General features: G+C 58.9%; 3 protein-coding genes across 3 annotated transcripts; 2 read left to right on the plus strand and 1 right to left on the minus strand.

The window, feature by feature from the left end:
* Window positions 1–800: 800 nt before the first annotated feature.
* DCS_04136 (SAM binding domain-containing protein containing protein) lies at window positions 801–2,335 on the plus strand (the record flags this gene model as incomplete). The annotated part of the gene is made up of 2 exons (XM_040801448.1): window positions 801–845; window positions 893–2,335. The coding sequence occupies 2 exons, from the start codon at window positions 801–803 to the stop codon at window positions 2,333–2,335; spliced, it is 1,488 nt and encodes a 495-aa protein (XP_040656481.1).
* A 5,440-nt stretch (window positions 2,336–7,775) lies between these two features.
* DCS_04137 (ubiquitination network signaling protein) lies at window positions 7,776–11,427 on the plus strand (the record flags this gene model as incomplete). The annotated part of the gene is made up of 2 exons (XM_040801449.1): window positions 7,776–7,781; window positions 8,071–11,427. The coding sequence occupies 2 exons, from the start codon at window positions 7,776–7,778 to the stop codon at window positions 11,425–11,427; spliced, it is 3,363 nt and encodes a 1,120-aa protein (XP_040656482.1).
* Window positions 11,428–11,902: 475 nt separating this feature from the next.
* On the minus strand, window positions 11,903–12,691 carry DCS_04138 (uncharacterized protein; the record flags this gene model as incomplete). The annotated part of the gene is made up of 2 exons (XM_040801450.1): window positions 11,903–12,556; window positions 12,650–12,691. The coding sequence occupies 2 exons, from the start codon at window positions 12,689–12,691 to the stop codon at window positions 11,903–11,905; spliced, it is 696 nt and encodes a 231-aa protein (XP_040656483.1).
* Window positions 12,692–14,126: the final 1,435 nt, after the last annotated feature.

The following is a 14,126-nucleotide window of genomic DNA, read 5'->3' on the forward strand; positions in this document are numbered from 1 at the left end:
CCCTCGCAAGTCATCGACTCGTCTAGCCTCATGGGAAACAGAGAGTACCACTAGAGCGTGGCTAGGAAAGATAATAGATGCTTTCATTCATCATTGACGTACTCGTACTTGCATGATAATACAAATAGCACTTTAACACTTTGGCACTTTGGCACGTTGGCACTTTGGCACGTTGGCACGTTGGCACTTTGGCACGTTGGCACGTTGGCACTTTGGCACTTTGGCACTTTGGCACGTTGGCACTTTGGCACTTTGGCACATCCTGAACATGTTGTTCTCATGTATGTTTATGCACGAGTCAATCCCTAGCCAGGACTTCAGTTCGTTGGATGATGCCTATGAAGCAACATTGTATAATCGTTTGCTCGCCAACCGCATGGTGCCTCCAGTGGATTCAACAGTCGATCGAATACCCCAAAAAAATGTCAGAAAATACAATAAAAAGGCAACAAAAATTCAAGCAGGTTCGTGGACGCATCATGCCATCCTCCTGTGTAAGGGCCAGAAGGGTGCAATAGACGGCCAGAGTGCATTCCAACGATGTGGTCGGAACACTCTCCGGCGGACGGCGACGCCAGCGGACCGCCCCGCCCGGCTCGGCCACTATTTTTACCGAATGCCGCCTAAACACCATTAACGACACAAGCACTATTGGATTTTTTTTTTAGCACTCATAGGCGCTGTGGGAAAACACTCACGATACACACCAGGTACCTGAACGTGCACGCAAACGCACACCACAGGCAAGTAGAAACCTCGTACTGATACATCGTCACCACATCGTTATAGGCCATGCGAACATGCATCCAATCCACATGCACGGAACCGACTCGCATGGTCCGTCCGTCCGTCCGTTCATCCGTCCGTCCGTCTTCGCTTGGAGCGGCCGCAGCGGCAAAATTTTCCTCCTCCATTGCCCTCGACCTCGACCTCGACCTCAACGAAGACCTCGACCTCAAGCTCGCATCCGTCCCACGCTCGCGTCGGCCGGCAGCTTGATGCGCATGCTGCCCTCGACCTTGATGCCAGACGCGGCAACGCCGGCTCGCCCCCCCCTCGCCCGCTCCGACGACCAGGGCTTTCGCGGATGACGATGCGGCCGACGAGTGACGAGTCAGTCTCGTCCGGCGCCACCTCCCTCTCGGCTCGAACGCGATCCACGACACATTCGGAAGCGTCCCCCGCGCGGCCCTTTGTCCTGCGCAACGGTCGAGCCTACCTCGGCGACGGCGGCGTCCAGTACCCTCTCCCGTTCGATCTCGCGGAGCTGCACCGTCAGTCTCTGCGGACCCTGCTCCTCATCCAGCTCTTCGGCGCGCCCGTGTGCTCGCCCACCTTCACCAAGCGTCCGCCGCAGCGGGTGCTGGAGATTGGCTGCGGGTCTGCTTTCTGGAGCGTCATGTGCCATCGATACTTTCGAGGCCGCGGCCACACGGGCATATCCTTCACGGGCCTCGACCTCGCGCCCCTGTCGGCGGCCTCGAACGCGGCCTCGGACGGCTCGGCGGCGCGGCCCGACAAGGACATGCGGTGGACCTTTGTCCATCACGACTTGCGCCAGTTCCCGTGGCCGCTGCCGAGCGGCGAGTACGACCTCGTCATGGTCAAGGACATGAGCCTTGCGACGACCAACGGCCAGAGCCAGCGCTTCGTCGACGAGTACATCCGGCTGCTGCGACCGGGCGGCACCCTCGAGGTGTGGGAGTCGGACCATCTCATCCGCATGCTCCGGCCGCACGTTCCCGGGCCGGCCCAGGCCTGCGAGGCCGACGAGCAGGAGGCGGCGCGTCGGCTCGGCGCCTACGTCATGTCGGCCAACACGCCGCTGTCGACGCCGTTGAACCCCTACCTCGCCGAGTACAACGGCTGGCTCGGGCGGGCGCTCGAGGCCCGCGACCTCAGCGCCGTGCCCTGCACCCTCGTCGGGCCGGCGCTGCTGCAGGAGGCCGAGGCGCTCGTCGACGTCCGGTCGCGGCGCCTCGCCGTGCCTCTCAGCGACGTGCGGTGGGAGCGCCGGGGCGGCGAGGCCGCGACGGATCGAAACGGCAAGCACGGGAAACGCGAGATGACGGCGGCCAAGGGGAAAGCCGAGGCGGAGCAGAGGATGCTCAGCGTCGGCCAGCAGGCGGTTCGGAGCACGGCGCTGCTGACGGTCGTCCAGCAGGTGCAAGCGCTCGAACCGCTGCTGCGCGAGGTCAGCGGCAAGAGCCAGGACGAATGGGACGTCTGGCTCGGCAAGATGATGGCCGACCTCGTGAGCGACGGCGGGGCGAGCTGGGGCGAGTGTCTCGAGGTCGGCGCCTGGTGGGCGAGGAAGCGGTCCCAGGCTGCATGAGGGTCGACGGATGGAGGGGCCAGGCATGGCGGCAGAAGGCTTGCTCACGGCAACTGTCTGCCTATTGCACGACTCGACGTCCAACGCAGACGAAACGGTTTCCCGGACGGCCGGCACTCCTCATGGCCGGCATTCCTCACGGCCGACATTCCTCACGGCCGGCACTCCTCACGGCCGACACCACGACGGCACGCTGGAGTCGACCGGCTCGCGGCGGCCAGCCCTCCCCGTGCCTGAAAGGACGGAGCCTGATGGTCAAGCGTCCGCATAGTACCTCTTCTTCAGCGTACGGTATCGTTTCAGGTAGTACCTGCTGACGCATTAGCCCGGGGTCGGTCGAAGCAGCGATGAACTCGGCCGGCGATGGTCGTCGTTTTCTCTTTCTACTTGTTTTCTTTCGTTTCTCTCCTTTTTCTTTTCATTTTACTGCGCCGTTCTGCGCCGCATGTGTGTGAGGAGCATCAAAAAACAGGTACGAGAAACCGGAGCGGGGTATAATGGGGTTGGATAGCTTTCTCCAACCTAAATGACGGCATCCTTGGCCGGTACACATTCTGGGCTTGCAATATGAAGGAAATAGGGCACAAGGGCACAAGGGCACAAGGGCATCAAAGTATTGGGTCATGGGGTCATCGCGGACCATTGCGGGCCGTCGGGTGGAATTTCGGGTGCATCAACATGCGTCATGGTAGAAAGGGAGCAATCCAAATGGAAATGTCGTTTGTCGCCGTGCATCTTCATCGGGGTGAGGGTGCCTTACAGTGCTTCAATCTCTGGGAAGCCATCGCCGTCAGCATATGATGATGAGCGACCGACTCGCCAGGAGCCTGGCCGTAGGTGACGTGCCTTTTTTTACGTATTCAGCCTGCGCGATGGCGTCTTGAATCTTGGCCTCGTCACGCTCATCCGCCCGTGAGATGAAGGCCTTGTGAAGTCGCGGACGAAAGTAGTGGAATCCGAGGGGATAGTCCCGTCCGAGGTGGAGGAGTTCTGCGAGGGCCGTTAGTTGGACCAGCTTCGACGGCATGCAACCTTCATGTCACTCAGCGACGCCCATCCGGGCTCGTGCCGAGGGACATGCGACGCGGTTCAGGGTGTCGGCGGACGGCCGGACCTTTGTATATGGCAATCACTTGCCGCCGCAGCTCGAGGTTTGGGCTTGGCATTTTCCGAGCCGAGCATGCCACAAGCAAGCCTTGGTTGGGGATGTCGTTGGCAGGACGAGAGTCGCGAAGGAGCTTGGGAACGAAAGGCAGGCTAGACGATTGAACGGCAGTGCTGGCCACTACTAGTAGGTACGTACGTACCAGGTACCTAGTATGCAAGTACGGCGTGCTAGGTACATTGGGGTGGCAAAAATGTCGATTCATTTTGTAGGAGTGGCGCTACCAAAACTGAGTCGTCACTTTTGTCAAGCAACTGTATTACTGTGTGTATGTACCTACTATTTATTGCGGAGAGGCTACACTGGTACGTCAAGTAATAAATTATACTGTACTTGGGTGTTTGGGGGAGAACGAGTATTCCGTTAGTATTTACTGTACTGTAAGTATATTTGCAACGTACTTGGATTACTATAGATCAACAGGCCGAGTACCTAGTAATTACGAAGCATGGCAGCTAGGCTTCGTTCTCGGCTCACCCCCATTCTACGAACAAATATTACTTACAGTGCAGAAACAGGCCCCCCCCACGGCCGCTACAAAGCGACTGGCTGGTGCCGTTAGGCTAGAGAATAGTGCATAGGTGCTCAGTACTCCTGGCACTAATACAGCACACGCAACGTCCCTGCCAGTAGTGGCATGTGTTGTGCTGAACCGCCGAATGCCCCCAGCGTATCATGATGCACAGGCTTCAGTACGGAATGAGATGCCCGTATGGAGTACTGCAATTGCGTGTTTGCAGCAGCAGGATGGTCACTACTTTCTCGTCCCGCACAGGCAGCAGGGATGCCCATGCTCCGTGCTGTGTAGATTCGCAGGACTCTGTTTGACAATATCCAGCGTGTGAGACCTGTGTCGATCGTTAGCTTGGTCACTGCCGCCGCGAGCCATCACGCACCCGATCCTCCTCTCATGAGTGCATACATGTATGACCTATATTGCCTGCGGTAAAGAAGTCGCTTCAGAAGGACCCCAGCAAGCATCAGGCCATTCACGATGAATGCAACGACCTTGGATGGACAGTCCTTTTGTCATGCATCCTTCGATATGCTCCGCTACGGATGCCAATGGCAGCGACGGCGTGATGGCAGCGCACGACGGCCATGATTCGTAAAGACTGCCGTGAATCACAAGCATGAGGACTAGAATATTCTGGTGTTGAAACATGCCCATCACCACAGGCGGCGTGGCGATTATTATCTGATATGGAATCGAGGACAAAGACAGTTTTTTTTTCTGCATGGAACCGGGTTCGGTTCGTTCACTGTGCGTCATGCCATTCTTTGGGGGTAGCAGGTCGTCGTTGGCAGCGATATTAGCCACGTAGACAGACGGGCATGGAACAGCTAGACTGGATGACATACCTGCCCCGTCGGTCTGCCCTGCGTTGGCCATTCTCAGGGAATCCGCTTCGTGCGGGTGATGCATTCCTTGTTTCGTCGACGTTTCAACAGCTGGCGACATATCCATCTGAAGGTGATGCCGATGAGAGAATGAACACAGCCATGGAATACGTACCAAGTAGTCCTGTTCCCGAGCCAGTGGCAGAGAATGAATAAATAGGTATGCTGTATTTCTGCGCGATTGCTACAATTATGCAATGTCGAACCGACTCTTACGCCTAAGTAGATGCATGTGCACGGATACGTACACATGCATCTACTTGTTGAGCCCAACGGCCCCTCCGAAGGGACGTACTGATGCAAGACCTCAGTATTAGCATGTATATACTAGTACCGAGTACATGCGTACGAACAGCATCGTCTCTCACTCTGTCGTACCTTTTTCTTCGGTATCATCAGTACTGATTGTCAGCAACACTTTTGATACTTCTTCATCAAACGTTCAAAGCCGTCCACCTCGGTCGAGGAGGATTTCGCTCATCACCATTCATGGACGCACCACCTCTGGAGCTGCTGGATGAAATCATTTCCTATTCGCATCCTCCTGACATGGCAAGACTCTATCTATCCGACAAACCGTTCCATCGACACATCGAACCTATGCCGTGTTGTTCGACCGCTGCCGCGCCGAGAAGCGGTTGTTTATGGAGGTGCTGACCAAGAATGGGGCAAACATGAGTGGTGGCAGGGACGGAGTCGTTTCTCCCCGGGAGCCCATGCGTATCCCCATCTTTGCAGCAGCGCGTGCGATGGGAATATGTTAACCGGTGGCCATGGTACGATGGAACATTTTGTCGAACAAACCGTCAACATCAACCAGCTGGCCGTGCTCCAGTCGGATACCGGCCATCATGTCGTGACACCAACGCTGTTCTATCCGAGCCCCATACGTTCGTGCGTGGGAAAGCGGTGAACAAAGTTCAATAATGCCTGTACGACGTACATGCCATCTCAGGGACCAACAATGCCGACGGTCGACCAAAATCCTACCAAGGAAACTGTGGGGGGAACCGTCTCAAATCACCAAGCGCCATCATGTGTGGAAATTCTCATCAACAACTCATGAACAACTGGGACCTGGTAAGACTGACCGACGATGGGTTCTTCGACGTAGTACGACTTCTAGTTCGTCACGGATGCATGGTAGGACAAACCAAGCGGGTCGAATCGTGGAAACGCACATGATCGACGATTTCGACCAAAAGTTTTCCCAACGAGTGTGGCCAGTCAGAATGGAAGCGACTCCTACAGTAACTACCTTTCACGACGTATGGAAGTGATGTTGACAACCACCATCTCGGATCATCATGAACAAAGGCGTGCCGTTTCTTCCCCATCTCGCGCACTGGGAGGTACACAAGGAGGGCTGTTCCTGCATCTCACCTGGGGGGGCTTCACCGCGATGCCAGGAGATGGGGTGCATCCTCCTTGTAGATGGACACTCCATGGAGCAGGCAAGAAAACGACTCATACAGTACTCATGGAGGGGTAAATACGGTACCTCTTGCGTACACTTTTGCACGGCTACAAAAAGTGGCTACGTCAAATTACCCTCCAGACGCATGTGATGCTTCGACTTTGGTGGTTGCCGTCAGTGCAGTGATGCTGCGGGGAGATCCAAGCCACACTTGCCCCTCCAGGGAGCCTCTGAGCGGAGATGCTCCTCGTTTGAGATGCGAGAGAATTTGACGAGGGTTTTCTTTCGCCGGATGTATGGCATTGAATGAGCAAAAAGGACAGAATAGGTTACGGAAGTGCTCTGTATCGAGAGGGGGAATGAGACGGGAAAGACGTTCATTTACCCATGTTCGAATCAAGTCTGGCAAAGGGCAACGCCTCCAGGGCGACACGTCAATCAAGGCCAAAACTGGCCTCAATGTCATGAATTACTGGGTATTACGGAGTACAGAGTACTGTAAGTACGACTACAGTACAAGTACGGAGTACTACAAGTACTGTACTTAAGTACTACCTACAGTATTAATGGTAAGCCATAATAATACTGCACATCGGCAAGTGCTTGCCCCGACTCGCCTGGTACCTTGGTAGCACGTACTAGGTACCAAATAGGTAGTGCTAGATACATACTTGGTACTGTACGGAGTACGGAGTATGTAATTACGAATATTAAAATCCTAATGCCTATACGGTAACTCCGTACTCATACGAAGGCACTTACTAACCTACTATACATGTGTACATAAATGGCCGCCATATTGTACTGCACTGCTAGGTACCTACATACCTAGCACATACAAGTACAGTATGCACCTACTGCACCTACTGCAGCATGTACGGAGTATTCATACTTAATACTCCGTATCTGGATCCGCAGTAATTAGGGAGTACTGTACGCCTAGACGCAGGGAGGCCGCACCCAGAGTAGTGCCTCCAAGACACTCAATTGGGAGTGGTCAGGCCTGGACAACTATTACTTGTAATTACCTGCACACCCCAGGTACACTTGTGCAGGGAACATGTCCTGCAGAGGCACCGAAGGACATAGAGTTGCGGTGCAAAATTTAACCATCCATTGGGCACCAGACGCTAGAACAGACTCGGCAGTACAACTACTGGTAGTCTCTGGCCAGCAAACGACAATTGCGAGTACGAGTACTGTACTTGCACAGTACGGAGCAAGTACGGAGTACGCCTGCTTCAGTACTTAAGTACACTTACACTTAGTTGCAAGTACTTACTTGCATTTGTACTTGTACACATGCCCCGGAAGGAGTACGTGGTGTTAGTGCATGTACATGTACGAAAGTGCCTCCCAGCTGAACACGCCCTAAAGGCGGTACCTGCTTGTATTACACTTACAATGCGTGCATGCTCAGGTCGTGCACCAATGTGAACCCGTTCAATGTCATCGCCATGGACGTGAGAACCAGACGGATCCAGCACTCGATGGGGACCAGGTGCTCCAGCCAGATTGCGGATCGTTGCTTGCTGCAAACTCGGCACCGCGAGCAAGTCGCCTCCACTGTGAAAATCAGCGGAAGCTCCGGCCAGGTTCCCCCATGGCTCCATCAGCGCCCTCTCTCACTGGCTGGCCGCCTGAAGCCGCCCCCCCCCCTCCGCCCCCCCACCCAGCGGAGCGGTGGCTTCATTCCCGTTCTGTCAATTCCATCCATGCTTCGTTCCTTCCGCATCTGACGCCCTTCCCCAGTTTGGTGAAAATATTCCAAGTGTTCCTTCCGACGCCAAACCCGGCTCGCCCTCTCCTCCCATCATCCCATCCCTCCAATTTCAGCTTCGACACCATCACCATCAACCGCACCAATCGACAGTCGGCGGAGGAGAGGCCGTCGCCTCGCCTCTCTCTCTTGACCGTCCGCAGCCCATCCTGTCCTTGGCTGGCGAATTCTGCCGAGCTCGACGCGGCCCTCGTTCGCCTCCATCAGGCCAGACCACGGCGGCCGTCACCGCCACGACGAGTGGCCCGCCCTCGATTCGTCCTCGCCCTCGGCCGCAATCGCCCGTCCGCCGCTTGCACCGCCGGCCCTGCCCCGTCGTCGGGACTGCCCGGTCTGCACGTCAGGAGCGGGAGCAAAACACGCTGCGCATGCCTCGCGCGTCCGGCTCGGGCAAGCGACAGCACGGCGCCGCCACCTCGCGCGACTCGAGGCACGATAATGGCCTTGTAGGCCCCGGGAGGCGTATCGCGGCCAAGAGGAGCCACGGAAACGCCGACGGCGCCGCCAAGCTGCCCGACGTCGGCGGCAACTGCGCGGCGTCGTCGGCGTCCCCCCCCGCGGCCGAAGGTCTCCACGACGGGCCTGCCCGCGACCATGTGCCGACGCTCGACGGCGGCCGGCCCGGTCACGCCCTCCGCCGGGGCTCCCTCGGCACCTTCTCCGAGACGTCTTCGGAGTCGTCGGCCTCCAACCTGGCCGTCAATGGCGCCCTCGACGCCGGCTCGAGCTCCGGCCACCGCCAGATCGACGTCAACGCCACCAAGAACACCGACGTCCACCGCGACTCGGGCCCCCTCGAGCTCGCCTCCACCGTCGTCCGCTCCCTGCCGATCCAGGACACGCTCGCCATCCTCATCATCCTCATGCACATCCCCTACGTCTCCCTCACCATAGTCTACGCCCTCTTCGCCACGCTCACCTTCGTGCCGCCCGTCATGAGCAAGGTCGGCTGGAACGTCAATCTCGGCGACCTCATGGACGGCCTCGTCCAGATGCCCTCGCTCGCCACCACGACGGCCCTCGACTTCTTCTTCTTCCTCATCTGGGTCTTCCTCTGGCCGCCGATACAGGACTTCGTCCTCGAGTTCGCCAAGCCCGTCGTCGCCGTCACCCTCGGCGGCGGCGCCGACGCCAAGGACGGCTCCTCGACGGGCGTCACCGCCTGCTTCGTCTGGATGCTCCTGCACAGGCTGATGCGCTCCTCCAAGGCCTACTGGCCCTGGCTCGCCCGTCACTTTCCCGAGGGCTGGCGCCTGCCCGCCGTCCTCGGCCACCCGACGCAGCCGACGACGACGCTGTTCGACAGGAGGGACGGCCACGGCTGGCTGCAGAGCATGCTCGCCATCCACATCCTGACCCAGGGCATCGTCCGCCACGTCCGCGAATGGTACATTCGGCGCGAGAGGTTCAACGCCGCCGGCGATCCCGAGTCGGCCAAGTCCTCGTCCTCCCCCGCCGGCGCCGGCAACCTGGCGGCCGCGAATTCGCCGTCGAGCGGCGCCGGCGCCGGCAACGACGCGTCCCACGACGGCACCTTCAACGTCGCCGACGCCGACGCCGGCCCCTCGGCCGTGCAGCATTCGGCCGCCACGTCCAAGCGGAGGCGGAAGCAGAGCGCCCAGGTTCGCATGCACCAACCTCTGTGGGCCGCCTTGGCGAGCACCAAGATCGTCGCCGTGAAGGAGTACGAGCTCAAGGGCCTCCGCGGACCGTCCAACAAGCACGACATCCACACGCTCGAGTGCGCCCCCTCGTTCGATCGCCAGCCGAGGCAGATCTGGATCTCCTACATCGGCAGCGACGAGGTCTGCTTCAACACCAGCCACTTCCCCGCCGCCGCCGCCGCCGCCACCGCCGCCGCCGACCGAGACTCGATGCCGCCTTCGGGGGCCGACGGATGCGCCTCGCCTCCGGCCGGCGTCGACACGTCGAAGCCCTTCTACGTCCGCATCAACAACGCCTTCTGGCAGCCGACGCGCATCGTCCCGGCCGACGGTTCGGCCGACGACGGCGCCCCGTCGACGCGGTGGGCCGGCGACATCTACGGCCTCCGACCCGCCTCCAAGTACGTGTGCGACTTTGTCGACACAGTCACCGATCAGGTGCTCTTCACGACGAGCATCCGCACTGTCAAGGAGCCTCTACGCCAGGACGACGCGGCGTCGCCGCGGCTCCCGAGCGCGCCTTCCCCCCTGCGGCCGGATTCGCCGGCGACGACGCTCCGGACCTCGATCGCCGCGGCCGAGTCGAAGCTCGCCGATGAGAAGAACCGGCTCAAGACGTGGCGCAAAGAGTGGAAGCTGCGCATCAACACGCTGAGGAAGGAAAACGAGCTGGCCGACAACCAGCTCTCGTCGGCCGGTGGCAGCGACGACAAGTTCAAGCAGAAGATTCGCCAGCAGGAGACGCAGAAGGCGCAGGCCGAGCGCGACACGGCCCGCCTCGTCGACCAGCTCAGGAGCGTCGACCACCCTCTCGAGCTGGCCGAGCGGAAGAAGAAGGCCGAGCGGGCCTACTCGGCCGAGAAGAAGGTCTTCGACGCGGCCCAGAAGGAGCTCAAGGGGCACAAGGCGCAGCTCGACGACGAGATCAAGGCGAAGGAGGTGGAGAAGTCGAACCTCAACAGCCGACGGAACAAGATCGCCACGCGCATCGCCAAGATCGAGAACGAGCTCGCCAACATCGCCGACGCCAACAGCCGTGGCCTCGACGAGGCGGAGCGACGAAGGCAGGACCGAGTTCGCTTCTCGGAACAGGTTGCCACCATCGAGAACAACTACGCGGACCGGCTCGGCCATGTCGTGGCCGCCAACAACGGTCGGCGAGACCATCTCCGCGGCCTCCAGGCGCAGGTGCAGTCCTTCTCGGGATACCTGCCACCCCCCAACGGCATGCCGGCCGATGTCCACCGCGCCATGGCGCCCGAGCCGATGCGCCCGTCCTTTGCCCAGCCGGGCCCGTGGATCCCCCACCCCGTCGCGCCCCCGCACTATCCCCCCGGTCTCTGGCCCGCCTCGTCCGGCGGCGACATGCTGCCCCCGATGGCGGCCCCGTCCGGACCCCCGAGCATGGTGTCGTGGCAGTCACCGACCGCTCCTCTACCGCCGCAGGCTCGAGGGGCCAAGTCGAGAGGCCGCAGCTCGAGCATGCTCAGCGACGTCAGCGGCTTCACCGAGGCGAGCGATGACGCCTCCGCATCCCCCGCCGCCGTGGTGCCACGCCATCCGGAGCCGGCCGTCGGCGGGAGCGGCGGCGATGCCAGCGGGAGCAGGGAAGGCAACGGCGGCGGCGGCGGCGGCGGCCTGGACGACCCGGCAAGCCCGACTTGATGACCTTTAGCCCCGTGTTGCGGGGGGACGGATGAGATGGCGGTCCGTAGTGGAATTGAGACGAGACATTTCCTATGCATCCAAGGGTGCCCGTGGCGCCTCTTTCATCAGATGCGTGCCGTTTCCTCGCCCCCCGGCCACGCTTGACCGCGGGGATTGGCAAGGCCGCTCTCAAAACAGCTCGCACGGCTCCCGCGAACGGCACGGCACAGACGGCACAGCATGGCGTAGTGTCCTTGATGATGCGGTGCGAGCCTCACGGATCGCAGCATGCACGACACCAACACGTGGCGAGTGAAACGATGCAACTTGTTGGCAAATGGGAATCCCCTTGTATTCTATGACCTTCCATCACGGTGCCAAAGCTGTACTCGAGGTAGGACAATCATGCGACCTTCTTTTTTCCCACTGCCAAACAATCTGTCATTCCTAAGCCATGGCCAGTCCCCAGGTTCAAAAGCGGACAGCAAGAAGATCAGATCGTCCACCTGCCCCTTTGACGTTCATGAGGAGCCCGGCTAAATCGCCGTATTTTCCCGATCGGGACGGTCTGGGCATAGGCATGGGCATGGGCACGAGTTGGCCTACTTTTCACCACCGCGGGAGGCGCAAGATTCTCATCCTGACGACACGAATTCCTCAGTTGTATACACATTTCGATCCTGTCCGCCGACGTAGTTGCCGCCGTAGTGGGCGGGAGCTCAGCTGCAAAACCCGATGGGAAAAGACACGACCGCTGGCCGGCACGGGTTGAAATCCCTCTGTGCGAATATTTGGAGGGAGTACCATCTTCAGGTCCCTCGCGCGAATCCTCGTAGGAGGAATATTGAGCACAACAGGTTGCAAGTTCTTCAGGCGAATAGTAGCCGGCGGCATGACCTTCGGCGTGAGAAGCTCCAGCTTCATCGTGCCCACTGTATTCGGAGGGACAACCTTCCGGATCAGGATTGGATTCGGACCATCCAACCGATGGAGACTCTTGGAACGGCTTATCGAGCGGATCTCTTGCGGCAACCACTTGGTCCACCCAGTTCTCAGCACCTGCAAATGGGTTCCCTTTGAAATTTAAAAGTTCATCGATGTAAGCATCGTGCAGCTGGTCCATGACGCCACGAGGCTGCTTGCCATGCTAAGAATCGGTCAGGTTGCGGAAACGACGAGGCATGGGGCCTTTGGAAAGGTCAAGGTCGGCGTTTTGGGAAGTGAAATGACTGCCACATACCGTATTTCTCTTGGCCGGCAAGCCTTTATATCCGACGCCCATGGTGGCTTGTGATGGCACACAGACTGCTAGGGGTAGGATTGGTTCAGGAACGAGGCATTAGGTGCCGGTTCTTAGTTGATGGTATGTAGGAGCGGTGCGGTAGAATAGGATGATGAAGGGAAAGTTGGAAGGGAGAGCAGGTTGGCGGCCAGCTTATAAACCCGTGCATCTCTGGACCGACCAGCGTCATGGTTCCAAAAGGTTCTTTCAGGGTCATGGCCTTTCGAAACGCACTGGACCGGTGCCACTACTGGCATAAAAGTGAAGTACAGGCTGCATACAGACATCAATACGATCTGCATGGCAGCGCAGGTCCTACCACAGGGGGGCAGCGCCATCTTCTGCTTATATGGGGATGTTTGCATCTCCACGACACTACGGATGCTCCAAGGGCTCCTGGGGCCGAGCGGTGGATCTTGGGACCGACTGGCTTCATGCTTCCAGTAAGTACCCTGGGCATGTGTATCGTTTGATGTTCACCGACCGGACCGTGGCCGGCGTCTCGGCCCAAGGATGAAGTGTACGCTGCACATGGACATGAATACATTGTGCATGGCAGCGCAAGTCCTGCCGCAAGGACGCAACACCTAATGGTACTCCATCGTCCACTTTGTGCCAGAGTCTCGGCACAAAGTGGAAGTGTGCGCTGCAGATGGATATCAATACCTTGTGCATGGCATCGCAAGTGCTGCCGCGAGGACGCAACGCCTAAGGATCCTTGGACACTTATTGGAACGGTGTCAGTGTCTTGGCACAGATGCACACTGCAGACATGTCTCAATACAATCCGCAGGGCAGCGCAAGTCCTTCCACAAGGATGCAACGCCTAAGGGTTGCTCGATGACGGCGCCGGAACGGCGCCGTCATCCCGGCGCAAAAGTGAAGCAGGGACTGCAGACAGCCATCGGTAAATTCCGCATGGCAGCGCAAGTCCTGCCATGGGAACGCAGTAATACAAACTTGGACATGGATGGGGATGCTTACGTCTCCTTGCCACTCCGGCCACTCCGGCCACTCCGGCCACTCCGGCCACTCCAGCCACTCCGGCCACTCCGGCCACTCCGGCCGCCGCCCGGGCTCTCAGGGCCGGGCTTCCCCTTCCGGCGCCTTGCCGCCACTACCGCTGTCCGCTGCCCCCATTTCCGTGTCTACCTACCCACCTATCCGCCTACCCGCCTACTTGCCTGCCTGCCTGCCCGCCTGCCCGCCTGCCTATCTGCCTACGGTGTCTGCCTGCCTGCCTGCCTGCCTATCTGCCTACGGTGTCTGCCTGCCTGTGTGTCTGCATGACTGCAAGTGTGCTGCAGTCGCAAAGGCTGCTTTTGATACCGTCTACGTGACTGACTGAATGTATCTCTGCCTACCCAAGTGCGTATCTGCCTATTGATAGCTTGATTGTTTGTGTTACAGAGGAGCTGCCGAGCCGTCGCTGAAA

This window comes from Drechmeria coniospora, chromosome 02 (assembly GCF_001625195.1).
Source record: "Drechmeria coniospora strain ARSEF 6962 chromosome 02, whole genome shotgun sequence".
NCBI classification, from domain to species: Eukaryota; Fungi; Ascomycota; class Sordariomycetes; order Hypocreales; family Ophiocordycipitaceae; genus Drechmeria; species Drechmeria coniospora.